Source organism: Eulemur rufifrons, chromosome 2 (assembly GCF_041146395.1).
Source record: "Eulemur rufifrons isolate Redbay chromosome 2, OSU_ERuf_1, whole genome shotgun sequence".
Lineage (NCBI taxonomy): Eukaryota > Metazoa > Chordata > Mammalia > Primates > Lemuridae > Eulemur > Eulemur rufifrons.
Window position 1 is genome coordinate 23401636 of NC_090984.1, and position 27296 is coordinate 23428931.

Here is a 27296-nt window from a genome sequence, read left to right on the forward strand (position 1 = left end):
CACCCTGGCCCTGCCTGGCCGCACTGCAGAGCCTCAGGAGTGGAGCCGGCCGGTGGCAGTGGGCTGGCTGAGGTGCTGTAAAGGACAGCGTTACTACTAATACGCATTAACTAATCATGAGCATTATTTATTAATAACCACTTATCAATTAATAATGATTTGCAATTTACTGAACATGTCTATACCCATTACTAAGCACTTTATATGTATAATTTAATCCTTTTGACAACCCATTCAGGTAAGAATTTTTATTACCGTTTTCCAGATGAGGAAACATGGTCAGAGAGGTTCAAGGTCACACACAGCTAGGAACCGGGGAGGAACCGGGCCTGGATCAAGGTCTGTGTGAACTTGGAGCCTGTGGGCCTGTGCTGCTCCCTCAGCAGGTCCATGGCTGCCCCTGGGTGTGTCCTGAGAGTCTAGTGACAGATTTAGGGACACAGGATGCCCCTGGCGTGACTGCAGACCACAGTTCCCCGAGGAGCCTCAGGCTGTCTGGCTTTTCTCCCTGGTGCCCTCATGCCCCAGACGAGCTGATGCCGTGGCTTCTCTGCCCACTTCTGGGCTGTGTGGGGCTCCTGGCACCTGCCTCCCACATATCCTGGATGGCTGGACCTTCAAGGGAGGCCCCCCGACACCTGCACAGGTGCCAGGAGGCGTCCCCCAGAATTCCCCCGCCTGCAGTCTGCCTCTTCGGGGGCCTGCACCGATGCCGTCCCACCCACCCCAGCCAGGCCTCGCCGTGCGGAGCAGGCACTCTGCACACTGTACGCAGAGCAGTGCCCACGGGCAGCCACAGGGTAGCCTAGGGGGCCGCTCACCTGTCTGGGCCAATCCCCTGCTTGTGCCGGCAGATCTTCCACATGACCTACGACCTGGCCAGCGCCGTGGTGCGCATCGTGAACCTCATCGGCATGATGCTGCTGCTGTGCCACTGGGACGGCTGCCTGCAGTTCCTGGTGCCCATGCTGCAGGACTTCCCCGACGACTGCTGGGTGTCCATCAACAACATGGTGGTGAGTGCGCCCGGCCTGGCCCTCTTGTGGCCGTCGCTCAGCTGTCCAGAGGTGACAGGGTAGCGGGGCGAGGAGGCGTGAATGGCAGAGCAGATCTACAACGTGGTGCTCCCGAGTTCCAGTACGTGGGGCCCTGAGGTGCCAGCCCGGCGCTGAAGGGCACGCGGCTCTACCCACTCCAGGAATCCATTCGCAGGGCTCTGGGCTGGGAGCTCCTACCGCCCCCTTCTCACAGCCTCCACTGCAGCGGGGAGCCTCAGTATTCGGCCCGATTTCTCCCAGGGCGGCTGAGACCTGAGCAACCTGGGCCTGTGTCCGGTGTGGCAAAGCTGGGCTGGCCTGCCCCCCTACCTCTACCCCTAGAAGCAGAGCCCTGAAAAGCTGAGCCTGAGAAAACAGAAGCCCGGGGGGCCAGCGGGGGGCACAGTTTGCAGCACACCCAGACTCCAGGTCAGACCTGGCCACGTTCTGCTCCAGCAGCAGAGCTGGGCTGTCCCCTCAACAGACACACCCTGGTCACGGGTGCAGTCCTGAGCAGGGAGGGCAGGCCGTGGGGAGCCTCCCCACCCCTCCAACCCTGTGAGTGGGTGGGAGAAGTCGGCCTTGGGGTCCAGGAAGCCGTAGGGCAGAGTCTCCCCAACCCCTGTGGACAGGGACCCCCTGGACCTGTGAGCCTTTCTCTGGCTCCCCCATTCTCCCTCCCCATCAGTTTGGTTTGGTAAATCAGGGTCCCAGGGGAGGAAAAACCAGCTTTGAAAGAGGCCAGAGAGACCCGGAGGCATCTTTCAGCATCAAACAGGCCTTTACAAAACAGCCCTTTGATGAGCTAAGTATAAATGAATCGGCCACATGGACTGAATCTCCGCCCCAGAGAGAGCGGGAGCTCTGACTGGAGCCGCTGGGTGCTGCCCCTGTTCCCCAAGGCCGAGAGCCCAGGCCCCACTGACCCCCCGACCCCAGTCTGGACTGAACCACCAGACCCGAGGAACCAGCTCAGCTCCGTCCAGGACCTCTGGGCTACCTTGAACATGGCACGAAGCTCCCAGGCTCCTGTACCTTCCTGCTGGTGCTGGGCACAGCCTGGCGCCTGCAGAAGCACTCGGGGCTCTGGGCAGGGCTCCGTGGGTCTCGGCATTCTTGCTGATGCATCCCTGTGAGCAGAGACGCTGGGGCAGTTTCCCCCATGCATGAGGGTGACGACCCCACACGTGCACTACATTGAAGAGATGGCCCATCTGAGCCCAGTGTTCCCACACTGAGCCTTCCTGGAGGCACCGACTGGCTGTGGGGACAAAAATAGCCCAGAGCCTCACTCCCTGCCTCCCTCCTCCCATCCTCCCATTGTGTGTTCTGGAGAGTCCACCTTTGGGGGTGGTGGGAGGAGAACTGGGAGGTTCATGCGGGAGGTGAGCTAGCTGGCAGCTTTAACTTCTGCTCACCCAAAATGAGGACAGTGTTTTTGGCTCAATCTGCCAGAGCTTGTTCCCCCAGGGGAAGAATATCTGGTTTGATAATTGAGGTCAGTGGGGAAATGGGCTTCACTTGGTGCTGTTTAGGGGTGGGGGGTGGGGCTGTTTCAGCACAGGAGGGACAGCAGGGTGGCTCAGCCTCACGCAGGCTCCCTGCTTTCCTTTGCTGGGGCTTCCAGTCTACCCCCCCCCCCCCCCCCGTCCCCACTGCAAGAGGAGGCCTAAGTAACTTGCTCTCCCCACAGGTTGCCACTGTATGCCTCGCTGCCCCTCACTTAAGACTTTCAGCCAAACAGAAAGGCTGGGGAGCCCTGGGCTCAGCCGCCGGGGATAGGTGGCAGGAACTTGTCTAGGCGCTAGTGAGAAGGGCCCCCCATCTCGGCGGCCCAAGCACGTGCATTGCGCCCACCCGTCTGTCTGTCCACAGAACAGCTCCTGGGGCAAGCAGTACTCCTACGCCCTGTTCAAGGCCATGAGCCACATGCTGTGCATCGGGTACGGGCGGCAGGCGCCCGTGGGCATGTCCGACGTGTGGCTCACCATGCTCAGCATGATCGTGGGCGCCACCTGCTACGCCATGTTCATCGGCCACGCCACCGCCCTCATCCAGTCCCTGGACTCCTCCCGGCGCCAGTACCAGGAAAAGGTAGGTGGGAGAGCCGTGGGCCCCCCAGGGCTCTCTCGGGAGGACTGTGCATTGGTTCTTCCAAGAGGGAGCTCAGTCTGCCGGCCAGTGGGCCCCCACCAGGCCCCCAGGCGTCCAGGCCTGTGATCGGGACTCCCAGTGTGAGGGCAGAGGAGGCAGCAGGGGACACCTCTTGGATGAGAACTGCTTCAACTCCCTGGCTTAGAACCTATAAACATCTTTTTATCTGTACCCACCGTTCCTCCCTCCTGGTGTCCCTGGGGGCCTGTCTCTCCTGACTGAGGGTGTTCAGGAGGGACAGTGCCTGAACTGTGCCCTCCGTATTGCTGAATCCAGCAGGTCCTTTGGGTCCTCATCTTGCCCGGCCCGTGGGCACTTGGCTTGTCACTGGGTCCATGCCCGCACACTCTCAGCTTTCCTGCCACCCCCTGGCCGGGCCTTCTGCCCTCCTTTGCTGGCTTCTCTTCCCAGTCCTCACATGTTGGGGTCCCTGGTGGCTCGGGCCCAGCTCCTTGACTCTCTGTCTGCCTGGCCTTCCTGGGTGCTGTCGTTTTGCCCCCAGCCCCCTGCTCTGCGCCCACCCGCGCACGGTGGCCTGAGCTGCGTGGGCAGCCCCCTGTCTGTCTGCTGTCTCCCTGGACGCCTCAACATCCTCATGTCCAAAGTGAGGACAGTCTGCACTGCCCTGTCCACCCCGAGGCCTCCACTCTCCCCCATCCGGTTAGGGACACCAGCGGGCCCAGATGCCCAGGCCAGATATCAGCAGCCGTCCTGACCTCCCTCTGTCATCAGCGCCGACGTCAAAACAGCGGCTCCCTTCTCTTCAAAGCAGCTGGCCTCTGTCCACCCTACGCATCTGCTCCCCCTCTGCCCGGGGTCACAGTGGCTTCCCAGCCACGGCGACTGAGGGCTGTGGCCGGGCTCTCCATTGCCGAGCTCTGTGCGCACGGGCGTGTCACTCCACAGCGTTGGCTCCACTTCCTCGTCTGTGTGGTGGGCATGACAGGCGGCATCACGCCACTGGGCCTGTGAGCAGTGAGTGATGCTGTCCAGATGCTCCACGCTGTGCCAGCACAGAGCGGGCTCTTCAGCAGTTATTAGCTAAGTGGGCGCCACCCCGCCACTGTCCTCCCCGTCCCTCACACAGCAGTCGGAGAGGCGTTTGCAAACAGTAAATCGGATCATACCACTCCTCTCCTAAGACTCTTCAGAGACTTCACGCTGTGCTGAGATACACACTAACTCCTAAGCGTGTGTTCCCAGCCTGGCATTGGGGGGCCGTGGTCTGGGCCCCGCCCTGGCACGTGAGCTTGCAGCTACCCCTTCTTTTTGCCAACACCTCCTTGGGAGGCCTCCGAGGACCCAGCCGGCCCCCACCTGTCATATGACCCCATGGCCCCCTCTCATTCTCCTTCCCCACACGCTGTGCTCCTGTAGTTCTTAATTAATCACGTGTAGCGGTTTGTTTCATGTCCGTCTTCCCTATCCAGCCCCTGGCTCAGTACGGTAGGCCCAGGTATGTTGCTCCCCATTGTGTTCCCACTGTCTGGCACATAGTAGGGTCAGTGTTCATGGGTTCACTGCCTGCCTGCCTGCCCTGGCAGGGTGACTGACAGATGATAGCTACTCAGGTCCTGTGATGCCAGGAGGAGATCTCAGGAGAGCCTGCGGGGCTGGGGATGGTGGGAGAGCTCCCTCTGGGGAGGTGGAGGAAGGAGAAGGTGGAGGATTCTAGGCCAGGCTTCGTGAGGAGCACAGGTGTGCAGAGGGGGCCCTCGGCCTGGTTAGAGCAGGGCTCCGGCTGGGAGCGCGCAGGCCGGGGAGAGGAGGGAGAGGAGCCCGGTTGCAAAGGTCAGGGCTTAACCCAGGCCCAGGTGAGGATCAGGCTGGGGCCAGCATCAGGACCCAGCCTGTGACCAGAGCTGGGACTCCATCTGTGACCAGAGTCAGCACTCAGCGTGTGGCTGGGGCCAGGGGTCAGTGTGTGACCAGAGGAGTCAGCACTCAGTGTGTGACCAGCACCACGGCTCAGTGTGTGACCAGGGCTGGGGCTCAGTCTGAGGCCAGGTTGGGTTTAGTCTGGGACCAGGATCAGGGATTAGTTTAGAAAAAGTATCCAGGTTTTTTTAGGGCCAGAGTCAAGGTGCTTGTGACCTCCCATTTGAGACTTTAGATTTTATCCTTTGGCTGGTAGCTCTCTAAGCTGTCCCGGTTCACCCATAGACCTCCCTTAAATGTCTTACCTCCCCTCTGTCCCCACTGCCTTCTCTCACCTGGACCACTTCAACAACCCTTTAACTCCTACCTTGCGTACAGACCCTGCCTGTTCTCGGTGTGGGGGAATTCTCTAGAACACAGCTCTGGCTGTTCTCTGTTCTTGCATAACTTGGATCACACAGAGGCCTGGTCGGCTGGAAGAACTTTAGGAACCTTCATCCCCCAGCCCTCAGCTGCCCACTGGCATCTCTCTGCAGCAGCCCTGTGTCCCTGCTCTTGGGGCCCTGCTGTGTAAGAGCCGGCCTGCCGCTCGCCCTGCTCCCGGGGCTGCAGGGCCACCTGGGAAGAGTCTGTCATTGCCGTGTCATCCCTCCTGTCCCGAGCCCTGCTCTTGGGATCCCACCGTCCACCCACAATCCAGAAGGTCAAAGCTGTGTCCACCCCTCACTGCCGGGATGGGCAGGATCGTTTCTTAGTGGGTTTGAGCCTCAGGGACTTAGGTTCACAAATCTCTAGTACCCGAACCTCTATCTGAAGGGCCCTTCACATGGGTCTGCCCTGTCTTTGCCTTGGGCTGGAGCTAGTTGCTCTCAACAAAAGACTCAGGGGCTCCGCTGAGCCACATTTGGGTGTGTGCCGTGGCATGGGCCAGGCACCCTTGCTGCCGCCTCCAGTCCTTCTGACCCACTGCAGCCCCATCCCGCGGGCTGTGCCAATCTGTCACTACTGGTACGACACAGCTCCACCCCTCCCAGAGTCAGTGAGGCCTTCTGTCCCCCGGGTGACATAGAGAAGACAGCCTCCAGAGGAGACTTGATGGACCTCCTGGCCTGCCTGTTGTCCCCCACTCATCTCCGTAGTGTTTACTGAACACAGTGAGGAGCAGATGCCAATGGGCCCCTCCTCCATTCCAGGCAGCTGGGAGCCAGGACCATTTTAGGGGGCACAGTGGGTCATACCCACACTGAGGACCTCAAATCTCGAGGGGCCAGGGTTGGCCAAGAAAGCCTCCAGGGTCAGTGCCTGGCTCTGGTCACCAGCAGGGCCAAGGTAGGGTGGTGACTGGTGCCTGGAGCTGACAGCACCTCCCTCTCTCCCGGGCCCCAGTACAAGCAGGTCGAGCAGTACATGTCCTTCCACAAGCTCCCGCCCGATACCCGGCAGCGCATCCACGACTACTACGAGCACCGCTACCAGGGCAAGATGTTCGACGAGGAGAGCATCCTTGGCGAGCTGAGCGAGCCGCTGCGGGAGGTGAGCTTGGCAGGCAGGCCGCGTGGGGTGGGGGAGCCGGGCCTCCCTGGCGGCCGGCTGCCCTCACCTCCTCCTCCTTGTTCCACCCCACCCCTCCCGGGAGCAGGAGATCATCAACTTTAACTGCCGGAAGCTGGTGGCCTCCATGCCGCTGTTTGCCAACGCGGACCCCAACTTTGTGACATCCATGCTGACCAAGCTGCGCTTTGAGGTCTTCCAGCCCGGGGACTACATCATCCGGGAAGGCACCATCGGCAAGAAGATGTACTTCATCCAGCACGGCGTGGTCAGCGTGCTCACCAAGGGCAACAAGGAGACCAAGCTGGCCGACGGCTCCTACTTTGGAGGTGAGGAGGCCACGGGGTCCTGGGGACAGGGGACCGCTACCGGGGAATGGGCTGGAGAGACACCCAAGAGGACAGAGGCACTGAGGGCCCTTCACGGCCACAGCCTGGAGGTGGGTGTCCGTGCACCCAGGGTAGGGGTGTCTTGGTCCATTTGGCCTACTGTGACAAAGTACCCTAGACTGGTGGCTTATAAACAACAGAATGTTGTTTCCCACACCTGGAGGCTGGAAGACTGAGGTCAGGGTGCATGCCAGGTTCTGGTGAGGGCTGTCTTCCGGGTTGCAGGTCACTGCCTTCTCCCTGCGTCCTCACATGCAGAGAGGGAGGGAGCTCTCGCACCTTTTCTTACAGGGCACTAATTCCAGCCATGAGGGACCTAAGCACTTCCCTAAGTCCCACTCCCAATGCCATCACACTGGGATTAGGGGTTCAGCATGGGTTTGGGGGGCACATTCAGTCCATCGCAGAGGGTATGGTCCCAGAGAAGATGGTCAGGTGCCCATCTCGGGGGGAGGGGTGGCATCCAGCTTGGTCACAGCCTGTGGGTGGGGCCTCATGAGCCTGCCAAGGCTTCTGTGCCAGGCAGTGGGGCCCACAGGCGGGGCGGGGCAGCCCTGGTGGCCTGGACGGCTGTGCACGCCTCACCCTGAGCCCTGCTGTCCTGGCAGAGATCTGCCTGCTGACCCGGGGCCGGCGCACGGCCAGCGTGAGGGCCGACACCTACTGCCGCCTCTACTCGCTGAGCGTGGACAACTTCAACGAGGTGCTGGAGGAGTACCCCATGATGCGAAGGGCCTTCGAGACCGTGGCGCTGGACCGCCTGGACCGCATCGGTGAGGGGGATGGGTGGGTCGGGGGTGGGAGCTCAGGGTTCCTGAGCGGAGCCAGGCCTGCTCCCTGTCTCCATCCCCATCCCCACCCTGCCCTGAGCGCCTGTTCTCGTTCTGTGGCCCAGGCAAGAAGAACTCCATCCTCCTCCACAAAGTCCAGCATGACCTCAACTCCGGCGTGTTCAACTACCAGGAGAACGAGATCATCCAGCAGATTGTGCAGCACGACCGGGAGATGGCCCACTGTGCCCACCGCGTCCAGGCCGCTGCCTCTGCCACCCCGACCCCCACGCCCGTCATCTGGACCCCGCTGATCCAGGCGCCCTTGCAAGCTGCTGCTGCCACCACGTCCGTGGCCATAGCCCTCACCCACCACCCTCGCCTGCCTGCTGCCATCTTCCGCCCGCCCCCAGGACCCGGGCTGGGCAACCTCGGGGCCGGGCAAACGCCCAGGCACCTGAAGCGGCTGCAGTCCCTGATCCCCTCCGCGCTGGGCTCCACCTCGCCTGCCAGCACCCCCTCCCAGGTGGACACGCCGTCTTCATCTTCCTTCCACATCCAGCAGCTGGCTGGATTCTCCGCACCCGCCGGACTGAGCCCGCTCCTGCCCTCGTCCAGCTCCTCCCCACCAGCAGGGGCCTGCGGCTCCCCGCCAGCGCCCACACCGTCCGCTGTCACAGCTGCCACCACCACAGCTGGGTTTGGCCACTTCCACAAGGCGCTGGGTGGCTCCCTGTCCTCCTCTGATTCTCCCCTGCTCACCCCGCTGCAGCCAGGGGCCCGCTCCCCACAGGCTGCCCAGCCGCCACCCCCACTGCCAGGGGCCCGGGGAGGCCTGGGGCTCCTGGAGCACTTCCTGCCACCCCCACCCTCCTCCAGATCCCCGTCGGCCAGCCCTGGGCAGCTGGGCCAGCCTCCTGGGGAACTGTCCCCAGGTCTGGCCACTGGCCCACCCAGTACGCCAGAGACGCCCCCACGGCAGCCTGAGCGGCAGTCCTTAGTGGCGGGGGCCTCTGGGGGGGCTTCCCCTGGAGCCTTTACTCCCCGGGGAGGTCTCAGTCCACCTGGTCACAGCCCAGGCCCCCCAAGAACTTTCCCGAGTGCCCCACCCCGGGCCTCTGGCTCCCACGGCTCCTTGCTCCTGCCGCCCGCGTCCAGCCCCCCACCGCCCCAGGTTCCCCAGCGCCGGGGCACACCGCCCCTCACCCCAGGCCGCCTCACCCAGGACCTCAAGCTCATCTCAGCCTCTCAGCCAGCCCTGCCCCAGGACGGGGCGCAGACTCTCCGCAGAGCCTCCCCACACTCCTCTGGGGAGTCCGTGGCTGCCTTCCCGCTCCTCCCCAGGGCCGGGGGCGGCAGCGCAGGCAGCGGGGGGCTCGGCCCCCCCGGGAGGCCCTATGGTGCCGTCCCAGGCCAGCACGTCACTCTGCCTCGGAAGACATCCTCAGGTTCTTTGCCACCCCCTCTTTCTTTGTTTGGGGCAAGAGCCACCTCTTCTGGGGGGCCCCCTCTGACTGCTGCACCCCAGAGGGAACCTGGGGCCAGGTCCGAGCCAGTGCGCTCCAAACTGCCGTCCAACCTATGAGCGGGGCCCTCACTCTTCTGGCTCCTTCTCCATCCCTGCCTCCTTCAGGTTTAACTGTGATTAGGAGATATACCAATAACAATAATAATTATCCTTAAAAAACCCACACACACCAGAAAAACAAAAGACAGCAGAAAATAACCAGGTATTCTTAGAGCTATAGATTTTTGGTCACTCGCTTTTATAGACTATTTTAATACTCAGCACTAGAGGGAGGGAGGGCGCGGGAGGGGAGCAGGCAGAGCCCAAGCGCGAAAGCCAGAGGAAGGCGGGTGGGGTCTCCGGCGGGGCCGATGGGGGTGACTGGTGTTTGGGGTTCCTACAGCAGGCACGTCAATTGTATTTGTTTAGAGCAGCAGCTGGCATCAGCCCCGTAGCTGTGAACTTGGAGCCCCACTCTGCTGGGGGTCGTTCCCCCGGGGAAAGGGCTGCTCTGGGGGTGTGTTCCTGGGGAGCCTCAGATGCCTGAGTCCTGGGGAGAGCCGGGCCAGGGCCGAGGGCCTTGCGTTTTTTCTACTGTAAACGTAGCAAGATATGTATATGACTCTGTATATGTATATGTATGTAAGATGTGTATATGTATAGCTATGTAGCGCTCTGTAGAGCCATGTAGATAGCCGCTCACATGTGCGCACACGTGTGTGCGATCCAGTTTAACCCCATGTTGCCAGGACACCCAGGTCACCTTACATATAGCAACCCGCCTCTGCCCGCAGGCTGGGCACCGCACGGTCCGGGGACGCACTCTCTCTGGTCCTCGGGGGAGAGGATCCCCAGGACCTTGCAGCAGGCCCCCTCTGTCCCCATCTCTTGTCTCAAATCCAGGCGCAGCCTGACCTCTCACCACATGGTAGCAGAAGACTCTCGTCTGCTGGGGCGTCAGCTCAGCCCGTCCCCTCTGTGGCCCTCACTCTTCCCACCTGTGAGGTGGGGCACGGGGAACCTCTGTTCGTTGAGTCTGCTCTGTGCCAAGCACTGGTTCGCACTTTACACACATTAACTCCTTCAGTTTCACAAAGACCGTGAGGTAGGTACCTTGGTTCTCCCCATTTCACAGATGAGGAAACTGAGTTTTGGGTAATTTTCCCAGAATCCTGTAACTAGGAGTGGCAGAGCGGGGACTGACCTGAGCTTTGCGTCCGTGCCTGCCTGAGGCCCGAGCCTACGTTCCTTCCGTCAGAAAGCTGTTTTTAGAGGGGCTGAAACAGATGGCCCCCAAGTGTGGTGCAGAGGAAAGAGACCAGATTTTGAGTCCAAATCCCAGCCCTGCCACTTCTTAGCTGTGTGATCTGGGGCAAGTTTATCTGACCTTTCTAAGCATGTTACCTCATTTGTAAACTGGGAATGATTATGTTAGTGCCTCACAAGGACCCGTGAGGACCAGATGAGAAAAGTGGTATATGTGAAATGCCCAGCCCAGCGCCTGGCACATGCCATAGCAGGTGCTCAATAAATCACGTTTCTTCTGCCCCTCACTCGCTCCGCCCATCGCTCCAGCAGCCGTGGTGAGAGCACAGGAGCTTTGGCTGAGGGCTCCAAGACTTAAAATCTCAGGACTCAGGAGGTGGCTGGGCCTCCCCAAGGGCCAGAGGAAGGTGTGTGGCCAGCGGTGGGCTTGAGCCAGGCCTTGGGATGCGGAGAGCGTCAGGGGGGAGGGAGTGGGGTGGGACGGCGTGTCCTGTGGGAGATCACCGTGGGGGATGCGGAGCTGTGCAGTCGTGGCCTTGGGAGGAGATCCGAGGCCTGGGGTGACAGGTGAAGGGGGTAGACCTGGCTTGGTTCTGAGGCAACTGGGAGCCATAGGCAGGCTCCGGATGGAGCCTCCCTCCTCAGCACGGCCTTCCTCCCCTACAGGATCCCGCCAGAGCCAAGGGCAGGAGCAGGTGTGGCTGCAACGCCCAAATAATGAGGAGGGCTGGTCCCACCTTGTACATCCAGAACCTTCTGTGCACTAAGCCAGAATGTTGGCAAGAACAGGTTTTGCTCTGAGCTGTCCTGGGTTGTGGGGGGGGCCGATTTCTCCAGGGGTGGGCTGCAGGGAGTGGGAGGCAGTAATCTGACAGAAGGGGTGAAGGGTCCTGGGGTCCTAGGTAAAGACCAGAAGCCGCTGGGCCCTGTTCTCTACTGAGCTGGGGAAGCCCCCTTGGGCCCAGGGAGTCTCAGAGCTGGAAGGATTTAAACAGCCTCGACCTGAGTTCTGCACACACCTCTGCCCTGCAAGGAAGGCAGTGCCGGGAAGCTTGATCCAAACCCACAGTCTGGTCCCGGAGGCAGCGGGAGTGGAGGTGGAGGGTCCAGGGGCTTGAGGAGTGAGGACGATCCTTGCCGCCAGGGTCTGGCCTAACCACCCTCTTGCTACCTACACACACGCGTGTTTTATAGGAGCTCGCACCCAGCCTGGCTGCTCCACAGAGACTGGAGGAGCCAGGGCCAGTCGGTGGGCACTCCCATCCCCAGTCTCCCACAAGCAATTTTCAAATCTTCCACTTTTAAAACAGAAAACCGGTAAATGCACCGTGTCGTATATTTTATTTAAATAAAAAAATTCCAGCAGATGCCGCCTTCTTCTAGGGGCCAGGGAGGCGGAGAGGGCAGAGGCTCTGGGCACAGGTGTGCATGCGCTGATGGGCTGGCGGGAGTCAGTGTGGAGGGGCAGAGTGTGTGTCTTTTGTCTGCTAGTGGAGGGGGACAGGCAGAGGTGAGGGAGGTGTGAGACCCTGACTCCGATCCCTCCTGCCCCAGCTGCCAAGCTCCAGGTCCCTGGGACCCACTTCTTGGTGCTCCTTGAAGGAGGAGGGGGGTAGTAAATGTGCACCCAAACTCCATCCAGCTAGATCCCCAAGAGGGAGGTGCCATGTTAGTCTGATCAGGTGAGCCCTCAGAAGCTGGGGACAAATGGTGACCAGGCTGGGGGGAGGGTGTCAGGTGGGTGGCTGAGGATGGGACCTTGCTGCGTCGGGAAGCCGAGGGACTCCCCACTGTGGCTCGGTGGGGGTCTAGGCCTAGCCACCCCCCCCATGGCCCCTCCGCCACCCCTGGCTGCAGGGGGTCCCTGCAGACCCTGGGACCTTGACGGGTCCTCAGAGGCCCCCTCCAGGGTCAGCGACGGGCGGCTGGGAGAGCGGAGTCCTCGTGGCTTCTGGCGGCGCGGGGAGTGCCGTCTTGCCGAGGAGGGGAAAGTCCTCAGAAAAGGCCAGGGAACCCGTAGGCCGTTCCCCATCACTGCTTGCCAGTGGATGCTGTTTCCATGGTAACCGGCCTGGGAGTCCCGTTGCTAAGGAGGCAGCTCGGCAGGCCCGGGCGTCCCCATGACAACTGCCCCCTGCGGCCAGGCGGTGGTGCTTCCTCCGGGGACCTGTGGGGACCGCGGGGCGGGTGCAGGCTCTGACAGCTGCTCTGAGACTGCCAGGCGGCCCTCGGGGCTGTGGGGAAGACTTTTCGACAGACGACAGCCCCAACCAAACCTTGAGGGGGTAGCAATGCCAGTCTCTCTCGTCTGTGTTCCCTGACGCTGAAAGGACACTTAGTGACTGCCACTGTGTACCCGGCCCTGGATGTTTTCTTGTTATGTCATCTGCCCAGCCACCCTAGGAGGTAAGAGTTAGCTTCAGTCACGGTGAGCCGAGGGCACTGGGGCTCAGAGAGGGCAGGAACTCGCCCCAGCCCCGTCAGCTAGGGTGGAAGGAGCCTGGGTGCACACCACGTTCTGGACACTCAACCCTGTCCCTTCCCCTCGGTGGCGTAGCAAGGGTGGGCGGTAGGAGCAGTCTGTGCCCTGTGCAGGCAGTAAAGGGTGCATTGTCTGTAGAGGATTCGAGAACAACAATAAAATGACTAGATGTCAGTTTGCTTTCTCTCATCACCGTGCACCAGCAATTCTGCAGTGTCAGCGCCAGGACACTGCTCCCCCCAGGGCAGACAGCGCCTCCCACCCCCACCTGGGACTGCCACCGCTCTGCTTCAGCCCCAAGGGACACCTGCTGAACTATGGCAGCCAGCACCGTGGGAACGCCTTGAGGGCCACCCCTTCTGCCTTCGTGGGCCTGAACCGGATGGGGTTCCTGAGAGAAAGTTTTAAAGAGATTTAATAAAATCCCTCCCTCGACGCCATGTCCCTTCCCAACCCGACTTCTCAAGAGTCCTCCCAACGCCCTCTCCTCCTGCCCCTCCCTCAAAGTCTGGCTGCGCCTCCGCTCCACTGGGATGCCCTGCCAGGGTCATGGGGCCCAGTCCCCAGGCCTCGGCGTGCTGCCTCTCAGCAGCATTTGACCCGTCGCCCAGGCCCTCCTCAGCTTGTGGGTCCCCGTTGTTCCCTCGCCGCTCCCCGTCTGTTCAGCCCCAGCTTTAAGGGCTCCGCTTTCTCCCCAGTGCTGGTGCTCCTCGGGCCTCTGGCCTCCGCCCTGTCTTCTCACTCCACGCATATGTCCCGCGGGTAGCGTCACCCAGGTCATGGCGTCCCCACCTGGGGAAGGCAAAAGCCTCCGGGACGTCCCCTCACTTCAGGCTCCCCCCCCCGTTTCCGTCCTCCTCTGGCTGCCCACAGCCCCGTTCGTCCCCAGCGCACCCCAGAGCACGGCCTCGCCAACTCCCGCCCCCTGCTGGTTGTTCCTTCTCTTGAGGGTGGAATATTTCACACATAAATAAGATATAAAAAAGTAAGGTGGACTGCCATGTACCCGTCACTCAGCTTCAGAGCTGGGACATAAGGACACCTTTGAAGGCATCTGTGCTGCTGCCAACCGCATCCCTCTCCCTCCCTCCTTCCCTCCAAGGAAAACCACTCATCTGAATTTTAATTTTGTCATTGCTTTTCATGCTACTTGTACTACAGAAATAAATGTCTCTAAACAATGTAGTCAAGGCCAGGCACGGTGGCTCACACCTGTAGTCCCAGCACTTTGGGGCGCTGAGGCGGGAGGATCGCTTGAGGCCAGGCATTTGAGACCAGCTGGGGCAACATAATGAGACCCCATCTCTACAAACATTTTTTTAAAAAAATTATCTGGGCACAGTGACTCACACCTGTGGTCCTAGCTACTTGGGAGGCTGAGGTGGGAGGGTTGCTTGAGGCCAGGAGTTTGAGGTTGCTGTGAGTTATGATTATGCCACTGCACTCCAGCCTGGGTGACAGAGAGAGACCCGGTCCAAAAAAAAAAAAAAAACCCTAATGTATTTAGTTGCCTCCCAAGGTAGGGGAGCCGGGATTGGAAGTAGCTGAGTTTGTGGGGAGGAGGATTTTATCTGTAATGTTCAGAATTGCTGATGTGTGGTAACAATAAAAATCAGATTGAGTTTTAGTTAAGTTTTCTTATTGTTTTAAATTTCTTTATAAATAATGTACCTTTTTATTGCCTGTACCAGAGGTGGGCCATGCCCCCTCCATCTTCATACACCACTGAATATATTTGTAATTTTTCAACTTTACATAAATGATACCATGCTGCATGCATTCTTTAGCAATTCGGGATTTTTTTTTTCATTCAATATTGTAATTTTGAGATCCCTGTTGATGTCCAGAATGTAGTGCGTTCATTTTCACTGCTGTGTAGCACTCCAGTATATGAATATTCTTGCATTTACACGTGTATTCTTCTGAAGATAGACTTTCAGTTCCAGTTCTTGCGATTCCTAACACTGCTGCTACGACCGTCTCGTTTGCGGCTCCGAGACGGATGTGTAAGAGGCTCTCCAGGCGCCGTATCTAGGGGTGGAATAACTGAGTCATAGGGTAAATTCATCTTCACTTTACAAGATAATGCCAAGCTGTTGTAAGTAGTTCTGACAATTTACACTCCCACCTGCAGAGTATGACAATTACTCTCGCTTCACGTTCTTGCCAGTAGTTAGATTCATCAGACTTTCTTATTTTTCCCAATCTAGTGATATTCTAATTGTGTTTTAATGTGAAAATCCCTAATTACTAGTAAGTTTGAATGTTCATATATTAATTTGCCATTTGTGTTTTTTCCCTTTTGAGAAATATTTATTCATGTATTTGACCAATTTTCTGTTGTTGTCTTTTTTTTTTTTATTTATAGGAATTTTACACACACACACACATCTATATGGAGGGTGAAATGAATCCTTTGTCCACTATATGCGTTGCAAATATCTTCATATTTTCACTGTTTGTTTTGCTGTTATTTGATGAACAGAAGCTTTTCATTTTAATGAGGTCAATTTGGCATATAAATGTCTGGTGCTTCCTTAGTGCCTTTTTTACTTAAGAAATCTTTTTTTTTTTTTTTTTTGAGATAGGGTCTCACTCTGTCGCCCTGGCTAGAGTGCAGTGGCGTCATCAAAGCTCACTGCAACCTCACACTCCTGGGCTCAACCAATCCTCCTGCCTCAGCCTCCCGAGTAGCTGGGACTACAGGCATGCACCACTACACCCAGCTAATTTTTAAATTGTTTTTAGAGATGGGGTCTCGCTCTTGCTCAGGCTGGTCTCGAACTCCTGGCCTCAAGTGATCCTCCCACTTTGGCCTCCCAGAGTGCTCGGATTACAGGCGTGAGCCACCTCTCCCAGCCAGAAACCTATCTTTGATGTTATAAAGATATTGTTCTATATTCATTTCTAAATGTGTGAGAAGTTTTGCTTTTCACATTTAAGTCCTTAATCTGCCTGACCTTGATTCTGGTGTGGTATGAAGCGTAGCTCAGTTTCTTTTTTGCCTCATCTGGTCAACCAGTTATTCCGACATTGTTCGTTGAAGGAGGCGTAACTAATTTGCAGGCGATGTCACCTCCCTGATGTACCGCGTCCGGGCCTGCTGAGGCTCTGTTCTGTACTATTTGCTTAACTGTCCATCCCGGTCCAAACAGTCCATTGTCCTAGTCACTTAAGCTCTATGGCCTCATTGTAGGACTGTGTTTGTTTGTCAAAAACTCATTGAACTATACACTTAAAATTGGCCAACTTGATTCATATAAGTTATACCTCAATAAAGAAAATAAGTACAATTAGAAATAGCAACAAAAGTATCAGGTACTAGGAATAATCTGCGAAATGGGAAAAACCTCACAAAAAGTGCGTTGATATCAAGGAGAGTAAGCCCCCCACTTTCTTCTTAAGGAATGTCCCGGTGATTCTAGTCTCTTTGTGCTAACACAGGCATTTTAGAATCAGTGTGTTGAGATGCATGAAGCATTCAGTGGGCTTCTGATTGAAATTACATTGACGTTATTGTAGAAATTTGTATTCCTATGGATGTGCGGGGTATAACTCTCCCCATGTGCGGGTCTTCTCTAATGTCTTTTGTATTAGGGTAATTTTCACTCACAGTCTCAACAGAAAGGCCCCAGATTTCAACGGTTTCACACAACAAAGGTTTATTCCAGCTCTGGTAAAGCCGTGCGCTGGCCAGGCCGCCACTTCCGCTGATACCAACTTGAAACCCTGGTCTCCAAGATCCCTGTGGGAGGAGAGGAGACAACTGGACGAGATGACTGAGTCTGAATGACTCCCCTCTGCGGTGACACACATCACTTTCGCTCATACTCCGTTGTCGCAGGGCCACGATGTAACCACAAAGGAGGCTGTGACGTGTGGGGAAGCATGTGGGGTATTTGCTAGGCATTAACGGGCTCTGCTGGGTCTTTCAACCGAGACTTAGAATAATTTTCCTGGTGAAGTTCTTTGCATTTCACAGATTATTCCTAGTACCTTACACTTCTGTTGCCATTTCCAACTGTACCTATTTTCTTTATTGAGGTATAATTTATGTGTATCAAGTTCACCAATTTTAAGTGTATAGTTCATCGAGTTTTGACAAATAGACACAGTCTTACGATGAGGGTATGGAACGTTTCCACCACTCACCCAGATGTCCTCACGCCTCTTTGCAGTGAATCCCCTCCTCTCGCTGCTGACCCCTGGCAATCTGCTTTCTGTCACTCAAGTTTTGCCTTCTCTGGAGTTTCATATAAGTAGACCCATAAAGCATATAGTCTGTGTCTGATTTCTTTCATTTAGCCTCCACCCACGCACTGCTGAGCAATGTTCCCTTGTGCGGACATGGCACGGTTGGTTTATTTAGTCACTCAGTGATGAACAACTGGACTATTTCCAGTTTTTGGCCACCAAGAATAGAGCTCCTATGCACATTCATGGTCAAATCTTTATGTGGATGTGGATTTTCTTTTTTAACATTATTTAAATTGACAAAAATTTTTATATATTTGTCACATAAACATGATGTTTTGAAATACATATACATCGTGGAATGACTAAGTTGAGCTAACATCTGCATTACCTCACATTCTTATCATTTCTTGTGGTGAGAACACCTCAAATCTACTCTCTTATGATTTTCAAGATGGACATAGATTTTCATTTATCTTAAGTAAATATCCAGGAGTGGCACTGCTGGGTCGTAGGATAAGTATATTTTTAACTTTATTAGAAACTTCAGATTATTTTCCAAAGTTGGAATGCTGTTTTGCGTTCCCACCAGCAATTGTATGGGAGTTTCAGTTACTTCAGATCCTTGTAACACTTGAGATTGCCAGTCTTTTTTATTTTTACCATTCATGAGCATGGGTAATATTAACTCTTGGCTTCAATTTGCATTTTCATGATGACTAAAGATACTGAGCATCTTTTCAGGTGATTATTTGCTATTCATATATGTTCTCTGGCAAAGTGACTGTTTGAATCTTTACCCATTTGTTTTTGGTAATTTGTTTTCTTATTATAGAATTGTAAATGATATATTCAGAATATAAGTTCTTTATAAGATACATGTTTTGCAAATATTTTCTCCTAGTTTCTGGCTTGGCCTTTTCATTTTCTTAACTATGTCTTTCAAAGAGTAAACATTTTTAGTTTTGATGATGTTCAAATTATCAAATTTTTCTTTTGTGATTGTGCTTTTTGACAAGGGAATGAAAATGGTGCTAGAAAATACCTACTTAACACAAAAGAAGGCAGTCACAGAGTAATAGAGTGATAAAAAACATAAGATATATAGAAAACAAATAGCAATATGCCAGATGTAAACCCTACCTTATCAGCAATTACAATAAATGTAAGTGGATTAGAAATTCAAATTAAAGGTAGAAATTGGCAGAATGGATTAAAAAAACCATGTCCAGCTATAAACTGACTACAAGAGACATACTTCATATTCAAAGACACAGATTGGTTGAAAGTAAAAGGATGTGAAAAGTTATACCAAGCAAACATTAGCTGAAAGAGAGTGAGAGTAGCTTCACTAATATCAAAGTAGACTTTAAGACAAAAATTGTTGCTAAATACAAAGGATATTTTATAATGATAAATGGACCAATCCATCAAGAAGTTTTAACAGTTATAAATATACCTAGCGACATAGCCCCAAAACTCATGAAATAAGCCTGATACAGATGAAGGGAGAAATAGACACTTCAACAGTAATAGTTGCAGACCTCAATACTCCACATTCAGTAGTGGATAGAACAACTAGACAGAAGATCAGCAAGGAAAAAAAAGATTTGAACAATTTAAAACAGCTAGACCTAACATATCTCTGGAACACTCTATCCCCAAACAGCAGAATATGTTAATATATTCTTCTGAAGTGCATGTGGAGCATTCTCCAGAGTGGAACATGTGCAAGACCAAAAAACAAGTCTCAATAACCTTAAATGGACTGAAATCATATGAAGTATATTCTCTGAACATAATAGAATAAAAATGGAAATCAGAAACAGAAATTTGAAAAATTGACAAATATATGCAAATCTAAAAGCATACACCTAAATAACCAATGGATCAAAGAAGAAATCACAAGGGATATCAGAAAATAAGTTGAGATGAATGAAAACAAAAACACAGCATAGCAAAAACTTGGGATGTCATGAAAGCAATGCTCAGAGCGAAATTTATAGCAGTAAGCTCCTAGATATAAACAAAACTCAAATAAATAACATAAACATCCACCTAAAGGAACTAGGAAAAGAAGAGCAGACTAAACTCAAAGCAAGCAGAAGAAAGGAAACAATAAAGATGAGAGCAGATATAAAGGAAATAGAGAACAGAAAACCAATGCAGAAAATCTGCAAAACCAAAAGTTGGTTCTTTGAAAAGATCAACAAAATTGACAATCTTTAGCCAGAGAGAGAGAGAGAGAGAGAATATAATAACATCAGGAATCAAAGATAAAATATTACCACCAACCTTAAAGAAATAAAAAGGATTACAAGGGAACACTATGAAAATAGTATGCCAACAAATTAGATAACCTAGATAAATAGACAAATACTTGGAAACAAATTACCAAAACTGACTCGAGAAGAAATGGAGAATATGAATAGACCTATAACAAGTAGAAAGATTAAATTAGTAATAAAGAAGACTTCCCACAAAGAAAAGCCCAGGACCAGATGGCTTCACTGGTGAATTCTATCACATGTATTAATGTCAATCCTTCACAAACTCTTTAAAAAAATACACAAGAGGAGAGCACCTCCCCATTCTATGAGGCCAGTATTACACTGGTACCAGAACCAGACAAAAACAATACCAAAAAATAAAACTATAGACCGATATCGCTTATGAATATAGACACAAAATCCTCAATACATTCTCAAGGGAGACGGTGATAATTGTTTATTTTTAAAACCTACAGTTCCAGTCAAGCTTCCCTTTGGTTCTTAGTGTCAGACCTTTCCCTGGGCAAACTCCAGCTTCTCTTTTAGTTTACCACTTGGGTTCAATTTTCTGGTCCTCTGTTAGAGATAGCCCTTACTTTCTCTGGAGCAACTTACGTTTAAAAGAATTTCTGTTGTAATTTATCCAGTATGTGAATTTTTCCTGCTTTTCAGATTTAGTTCAAGCAGTGCTGGAAGAAACTTGGTTTTCTTTCTTCAGCGAATTCCCCAGCACACTCAGTGTTTCCTACTTCGTGGCTCTCAACTCCACAGTAAAGGCCAGAAATCCCTTCCTTCCTCTACCAGATCGCTTTGCTCAGGTCTCTTAGCACTTTTGTGCTGCTGGATGGTAATTTCTGTCTGTTAAATGTCTGTGTCCTCCTCTAGGCTGTGAGCACAGCGGCAAGAGACTGTCCTAAGCATTCTGCATCCTCAGTGCCGGTCACGTAGTGGGCCCTTAAGAGTATCTGTGCTAACAACGAAAGAGTCCCAGGTCTCAGGTGAGGAAGACCCTTTTCTGACTGGCTCCATACATTCCTTCTCTCACACCACGTGTCCACACAGAGATCTCTTTGGCTCCGTGCCCCCCGGTTTCCCCTCTGTGCGCTAGTTGAGAATGTTCATCGGCTGGTTCTCCTGCCGTCTCCTGGTCTAGGGGAGCCTGAACTTCAGGATTTTGCCTTCAGCATTAGAGCCCAGCTCTCCCTTTCCTCTTTCAGAAAGCAGGAGCTTGGCTGGGCGCGGTGGCTCATGCCTATAATCCTAGCACTCTGGGAGGCCAAGGCGGGCGGATCGTTTGAGCTCAGGAGTTCGAGACCAGCCTGAGCAAGAGCGAGACCCTGTCTCTACTAAAAATAGAAAGAAATTAGCTGGACAACTAAAAATATATAGAAAAAATTAGCCAGGCATGCCTGTAGTCCCAGCTATTCGGGAGGCTGAGGCAGGAGGATCACTTGAGCTCAGGAGTTCCAGACCAGCCTGAGCAAGAGAGAGACCCCATCTCTATTAAAAATAGAAAAATTAGCCAGGCATGGTGGTGTGCACCTATAGTCCCAGCTACTCGGGAGGCTGAGGCAGGAGGATCACTTGAGCCCAGGAGTTTGAGGTTGCTGTGAGCTAGGCTGATGCCACGGCACTCTAGCCCAGGCAACAGAGTGAGACTCTGTCTCAAAAAAAAAAAAGCAAGCAAGCAAGCAAGCAAGCACGAGCTGCCCAGAATTTTCAGCAAGACCTGGGTTTTGAGTTTATGAAAGGAACCAACCGCATTCTTAACTCGCTAGGACTGCCCCCAAGCTGTGGTCCTGGGCCAGCCAAACCTAGCTCAACCGAGCCCGGCACTGCCCCTGCAGAGTTCCAGAAATCTGAGGGAGGATGGCAGCAGCTCGCCCTCTCCACCGAAGGCCAGCCAGCCAGACCTGCGCATCCTCCCTCACAGCCTCTGCACCCCCAGAACCTCATCCAACGACAGGAGGCTGAGCACAGGCCCGACACATTATGGCTGGGATTTGTGCTCGTCCAGGTATGCTGATGGCCTCGTGAAGCAGGCAGCTTCCCAGCTCAGCGGTGGCCTCTTCTGCCCTCCAGATAAATAGCCTAGTATTTATGGCATCCTGGCTTCAGCTCAGCCTTAGCTCCTCTGCAAAATCTTCCTAAGTATATGCTCCCAGAAAGAACTAGGGCTTTGTCCAGTTCCCTCAACGCTGGGCCATGATATATTAGTTATCTGATTTCAAGTCTATCTGCCTCACCAGGCAAGTTCATTTAGTGAAAACCTATGATGTGCCAGGCGCTGGGCTGTAGGATCCAAACACAAGCATGATTGCTTTCCTTGAGGAGGTCACAGCGTATTGGAGGAGACAGAAATAAGAACAAGAACAATCAGGGGACTGGATGGTTAGGCTGGGTCTTAAAAGACAAATAGGCATTTGCCAGGCAAAGCCAGCCAATGGTGAGGGCAGGGGATCTAGAAAATCTAAGGCAGAAGAAATAGTACCAAGGCCAGACGTCATGGCATATCCTGCAAGGGCAAATTGCTCCCTATTTCTGGAGGCAAATTTGGGTGAAGGAGCAGATTAAGTGGGAAATAAAAAGGAAGAGGCAGACAGGGCCACATTGGGCTCATTCTGCAGGGCAGGTGATGAGCTATTGCAGCGTCCAGCAGTGGAGAGACATTGGATTTGAGTTAGAAAAGCACCTGTATGGCGTGCAGAGGATCGCCACCGCATTGCCGGCGAGGCCAAGGTAGGGGGTTAACAAGGAGTGTGTCCAATAGACAATGAGGAGGAGCCGCTCTGGGGGACATTTGGCAGGTAGAGCTGGCAGGACTTGCTGAGCAGTGTGCTGTGGTGCTGAGGGAAGAATTTGGACTGGCTCAGATTTCTCCTTTGGGAGACCGGGTCCACAGAGTAGACCCGTTAGCAAGGGACAGGTACCTGGCGACAAGGTGATGGGGCTTTGCTGGGGGCGGGGGCAGCTTGTGGAGGCGGTATGGGAATGTAAAATAATGGCAACCCAGCCACCAGGTGAGGTCAGTCTGCCTCTTAAAATCTGGCTCAGGCTACTTGGAACCCACATTTCTTGACCTGTGAAAGGTCTCCTACCCTCCCCTTTCCTCCTGGGTTGCCGTGAATTCTCAGGTTTATATTCTTATGGTCCCTTCTGGCTCTGAGCTCGAGCTTCCGGTGAACCCGTTCCCCCCTCACGATGCCAGACGCATGGTTTGTCCGCCACCATGTTGGCCCAGATGCTCTTTTCTTCACTGGGGGAGTAACGAGGAACTCAAGCAAGTCCTTGTGCACATGGCGGACGTTAGGCAAGATTTGAGGAGCTGTAGGTTTACTTCACAGAAGTGCAAGCAGCATTAAATCATCTCTACGATGTTCTCATTTACAAAGTTATTTGAACACCTCAAGGCCAGCCTTCTCCCGCTGGGGCACTTCCCACACAGCCCTCCTCCTCTCACCGCCGTGTGGATTGTACGGCCAGCGTCCCCACCCCTGCCCCGATTATTTCAGGAAATTCCGAATAGTTCTTATGCTCCGCTGCGGCAGGTGCTCCCTCCAACCTTTCCTGAGCTCAGTCCCCATTTCACTTCCAAAATCAAATTCCTAGTTGAGTAAAGGGACATCTTGAGATGGACATCAGCCTGTATGCTTAGAGGGTAATTGTTTTAAATAGCATTTTTTCAACATTACATACTTTTAAAAGATTATGACAATTTTAGTTAAGGTATTCTCTCCCTGCAGCATCTCGGTAGACTCCCCGCCTCAGTAGCTGGGAGCCCAAGGGTGACAGTCTCGCAACTGCTGTCTGGGGCCCTTTTGTCAGAGTGGTTAGGGGTGGCCCCTCTGGGGTCCCTGTCTCTCCAGCCTGTCACCCCTTTGGTGGCTTGTTTATTGCTGTCCTCCAGTCTCTCCTGAGGATGCTCCACACCCCCGGCAGGAAAGTGGCTGAAACTGGGAGGGGAAAAGGCATTTCTCTTTCGTACAGAACCGTGTTCCTAACGCCCATTTTAGAACAAATCTGGGGGGCGAGCTTGTCTTAGCTTCAGGGCCAAGCCGGTCACGTGGCATCAGCATCGTTTCCTATGATTGCCCGGCCGAGAGGTCGTTGTTTATATCAAGTTTACCCCAGTACCCAAAGGCACGGCTGCTGACAGGGGAGGGTCCTGGCACCATGGCACCAGGGGCCATTGGGTCCCTGCCAGGGAGGGGAGGGCGCGGCTGTGGGGAGGCCTTTCCACACGCTCCAGGCCGCAAGTCCTGCGCCTGCTGGTCCACCCGACCAAGAGATGAGCATCTGCTGTTGTCACAAACTGCCCCGGCATTAGGCACTCAGAAAGGCGTGAGAAATTGCCTCGTCCCCGCTGAGCCCACGGGCCAGTGGGAAAGACCCAGACGGGTAATCACTGTGAGACGTGCCGAGAGCGCCACCTAGGGGCGCGTCACACGCAGGTCCCCGCGGCTGGCCCAGGGCGCGAGGCGGCCGCAGACGAGCACAGACCTCGGGCCCTGGGAGCTCAGCTTCATCCTGAGGCCGGTGTGGCGCCGCCAGTGGGAACGATGGGACTCGGCTTCCTGAAGAACACTCTGGCAGGGCAGCGGACGAGCCGCGGGGCAGAGGGGCGGCGAGCGAGGGCAGGGTGTCGTCTCCAGCCTTCACTCTTAAGGCAAGCCCTTGGAGGGCAGGCCCGTGGCAGGCGGGGTCACCGCGGTTCCGTGGCCCAGACCCTGAGGCGCCAGGGGGACCTGACAGAGGGAATGCACGAGGCGGCGCAGCGGCCTCCTTGGAGACACCTGCCGCGGGCAGCGCCAGGCACCCATGAGCCTGGGTTGGGAGTGGGGAGGCCAGGCCACCGCGGACGCTGTCTGTGAGCTCGCAGAGCGGCTGCCGCACAGGGACTCGGCCTGCACGCCACTCGGGGGCCAGGGGCCAGGGGCCAGCTCTGATTCCTCAGGCTGCTCAGTCCCTGCAGGGCAGCAACAGCGGGTGGGGACAGGAACAGGACTCATCTTTGGCGCTGGCTGACGGTCAGAACGCCTCCTGCAGCCGCCCGGCTCACCTGCCACCCCTCTGGGTCCCCCTTTATACCCTTTACTTGCCAGGACAATGGTGAAGTCAGTCAGAGGCTGGGAAACAGGGGGCCCCAAAGTTGTTTTCTTAAGGACAAAGGAAAAGAACTCTTTGACCAGACCAGAGTTTGATTGGATTAAAAAAAGTGTATTGGGTTTCCAATACTAAATAAAAACATGAAATTGTTTTTAAAAAGCCATATAGTTTACAGCATCAACTACAGAAAAGGCCAAACAAGTGTGTACAGACACCAGTCCCGGCAGCCCTCCGGCCCCTCCGCAGGCAGCAGGGCCACAGCACGTTTGTTCGAATCCCCGGGAGGAAGCTGCCGAGCAGCAGCTCAACTAGGACGCTACAAGACACACAATGGTTTAGTTTCAAAAATCACAGGAAAATGTATTAAATTGTGAAAAGGTGCAATACAGAATAGCTTTCCTTTTTAATTTAAAAAAGTCCCCCAACTTTGAACAGTTATTTTATTTAAAAATAAGTCCCCTCCCCCACCCCCACCCCCAATCCTGCGGCAGTATCCAGGTACCAAGGCCCTGAGGTAACAGAGGTGTCAGGGTTCGCGGCAGGGAATGCCCAAAATACCGAGCATGTTCTTTGGGCAAATAAAGGTGAGACGGTTTCTGGGGAATCTCGCCCTTCTGGTGGCCAGAGTGCTCTGACTGCTCTTTTCAGGATCTAAGTGCACTGGTTTTCCAGAATCCCGCCTGGCACCACCCTGTGACCAGCTTGCTTGGCAGCAGGAGTTCCAGCATTGCACTTTTCATTAGCCCCAAAATAATAAATACAGAGAATTCATCTTGCAGAAAAGAAAATGTGTGTAAGACGTAAAAAAGGGAAATAACCCACGTTCGAAGGCAGATGGCCTGCCAGTAGCGGGTGTGGGCAGGCGGGCTGGGGTTCCCACTGGTGGTCTCAGTGGCTGATCTCTTCTTGGCTATAGAACCGAAGCCCGATTTACTGTCTACGCTGCCTTTCATGCTGTCTTCTGGGGATTTGTTGGGGATTGGGGCAGATGCCTGAGGGTCAGTCCTGTACTATTCACTACATATTCCTAGTATTTAAAAACACACACACCTCAGCTCCTTACCTTTTTAAGAACTAGAACCCAGAACTATTTGCAAAGGCAAAGGCTTCCATGTGTGGCTGAGTCACTCAGTAAACCTCAGAAACCTCCCACCACCTCCTCCTGATCAGGGCTTAGCTGAGTGCTGCATGGAAGCAGGTGCACTGCCCCGTCGCTCTCTGCTGTCCCTGTCCCCTGCTACTTGAGGAATACTGTTTAGGAAGATGTGGGGAAGCCTCGTGGGCACTGAGCCGCTGTGCCCGGCCTCGTTTTGCCAACACTCTTTCTGAAGGGGCTCTGCAGTGGGGAAGTGAGCATGGCCCTGGCTGAGGACAGAACTAGAGAGAAGCAGGAGACACACGTGGAAACCAAGTTCCTTCCTCAGAGGGAACCCATGATAGCAGCAGGAGAGGCTCTCACCCTTTGCTTTCTGATTCCAGAACAGGGTCACGCTCTTGCCCTACTCCTGCATCACTCCTGCAATTAGACATACAGTCCCTGAGTCCTCAGCATGCACGTTCTCCCCAGGCTATGACCAACACATCAGGGCAGCTAAATCCTCGAACCCAACTATTGCACAGAATTTTTTTTACCAGATCCAAATGAAACTCCAGTTGCAATGTAGTCACAATAAAGATGGACATGCCAGGAAAGGACAATAAAGAAGATGCTTCCATTTGTCTGCAGGCTTCTGGAAGAAAGTACAATGACTGAAACATTCATAGGACCCCAGTGGCCCATCCATTTCCTATTCCCAATCCCCAGCCCCCCACCCAAGTACTGAAACTGCACAGAAAAGCAACAAACAAGTCTTTTCAATGTTACATTTCATTCAATTCAAATAGATCTGTAATCTCACAGTGATGAGAGCAGAAAGTCAGGCCTTTAATAATTATAATAAAAAATAATAAAAAAGCTTACAGCAATGCAACGTTTCCTCCCCGTCAAAGTGATGGACTAACAGTTGGTAGAGGATGCAATGACTCAGAATTAAAATATAAAAACAAAACCAAAAAACAAGCCACCCCCTGGAACAACCCACACTGTCAATGACTTTCCTTACATAATCGGAACAAGCAGTCAAATGTCAACCACTTGTGGAGAACACCACGGACTTCCTTGATTTTTGATAGTGTTTCTGTTTGTGAAGGTAAAATAAAATAAGACACAAATAAAATTGTACATAAATGCCAATGTCTACACTCCATAGTCGCAGCACGAAGACACAGCCTGACCACAAAGTGAAATGCAGGTTGCACTTCTTGCCTCTTCCCTGGACACAAAATTTTGGCCCATGGTGCCCAGTCCTGCAGGGTATCGGCAGGCAAAGGGAAGCTGCCTCGACACAGGCTCCTTCCAGGCTGACCAGGAGAAGGCAGGCGGCCACGCCTGGAGCCAGCCCCGCACGGGGGCGCTGGCTGGCCTGCTGGCTGGCCTGCTGGCCCACTCTGTGTTCTCAAGTGCTGTCCTCTCGTACTCTGTACAATTCCTTGTTTTCAAGGCTAAGTCCCAAGACTTCAGAAGACTCTGGCTTAGAGTCACATCCTGGTGAAGGTCGTCATGCTGTCGTGATGGCGTTTAGGTCCTTCATCAGTCCTTCCAGGTGGGCCATCTCTTTGGTCAGCTCATCTGGTTCATAGCTCTGTGGAAAAG

At 53.9% G+C, this 27296-nt stretch overlaps 2 protein-coding genes across 5 annotated transcripts in view; one reads left to right on the forward strand and one right to left on the reverse strand.

Moving 5' to 3' along the window:
* HCN4 (hyperpolarization activated cyclic nucleotide gated potassium channel 4) overlaps positions 1–9364 on the forward strand; it is a 43995-nt gene extending 34631 nt beyond the window's left edge. The window contains exons 3-8 of the mRNA XM_069457736.1: positions 855–1016; positions 2913–3131; positions 6456–6602; positions 6709–6949; positions 7618–7782; positions 7905–9364. Of these exons, the coding sequence (XP_069313837.1) occupies positions 855–1016; positions 2913–3131; positions 6456–6602; positions 6709–6949; positions 7618–7782; positions 7905–9364 (2394 nt within the window). The remainder of the gene's footprint in view (positions 1–854; positions 1017–2912; positions 3132–6455; positions 6603–6708; positions 6950–7617; positions 7783–7904) is intronic.
* Positions 9365–26551: 17187 nt separating this feature from the next.
* Positions 26552–27296, reverse strand: part of NEO1 (neogenin 1) — a 193758-nt gene continuing 193013 nt past the window's right edge. For all 4 annotated transcript variants that reach the window (XM_069482076.1, XM_069482094.1, XM_069482085.1 and 1 more), the window contains one exon: positions 26552–27285. In XM_069482076.1, the coding sequence (XP_069338177.1) occupies positions 27202–27285 (84 nt within the window). In that variant the 3' untranslated portion in view covers positions 26552–27201. The remainder of the gene's footprint in view (positions 27286–27296) is intronic.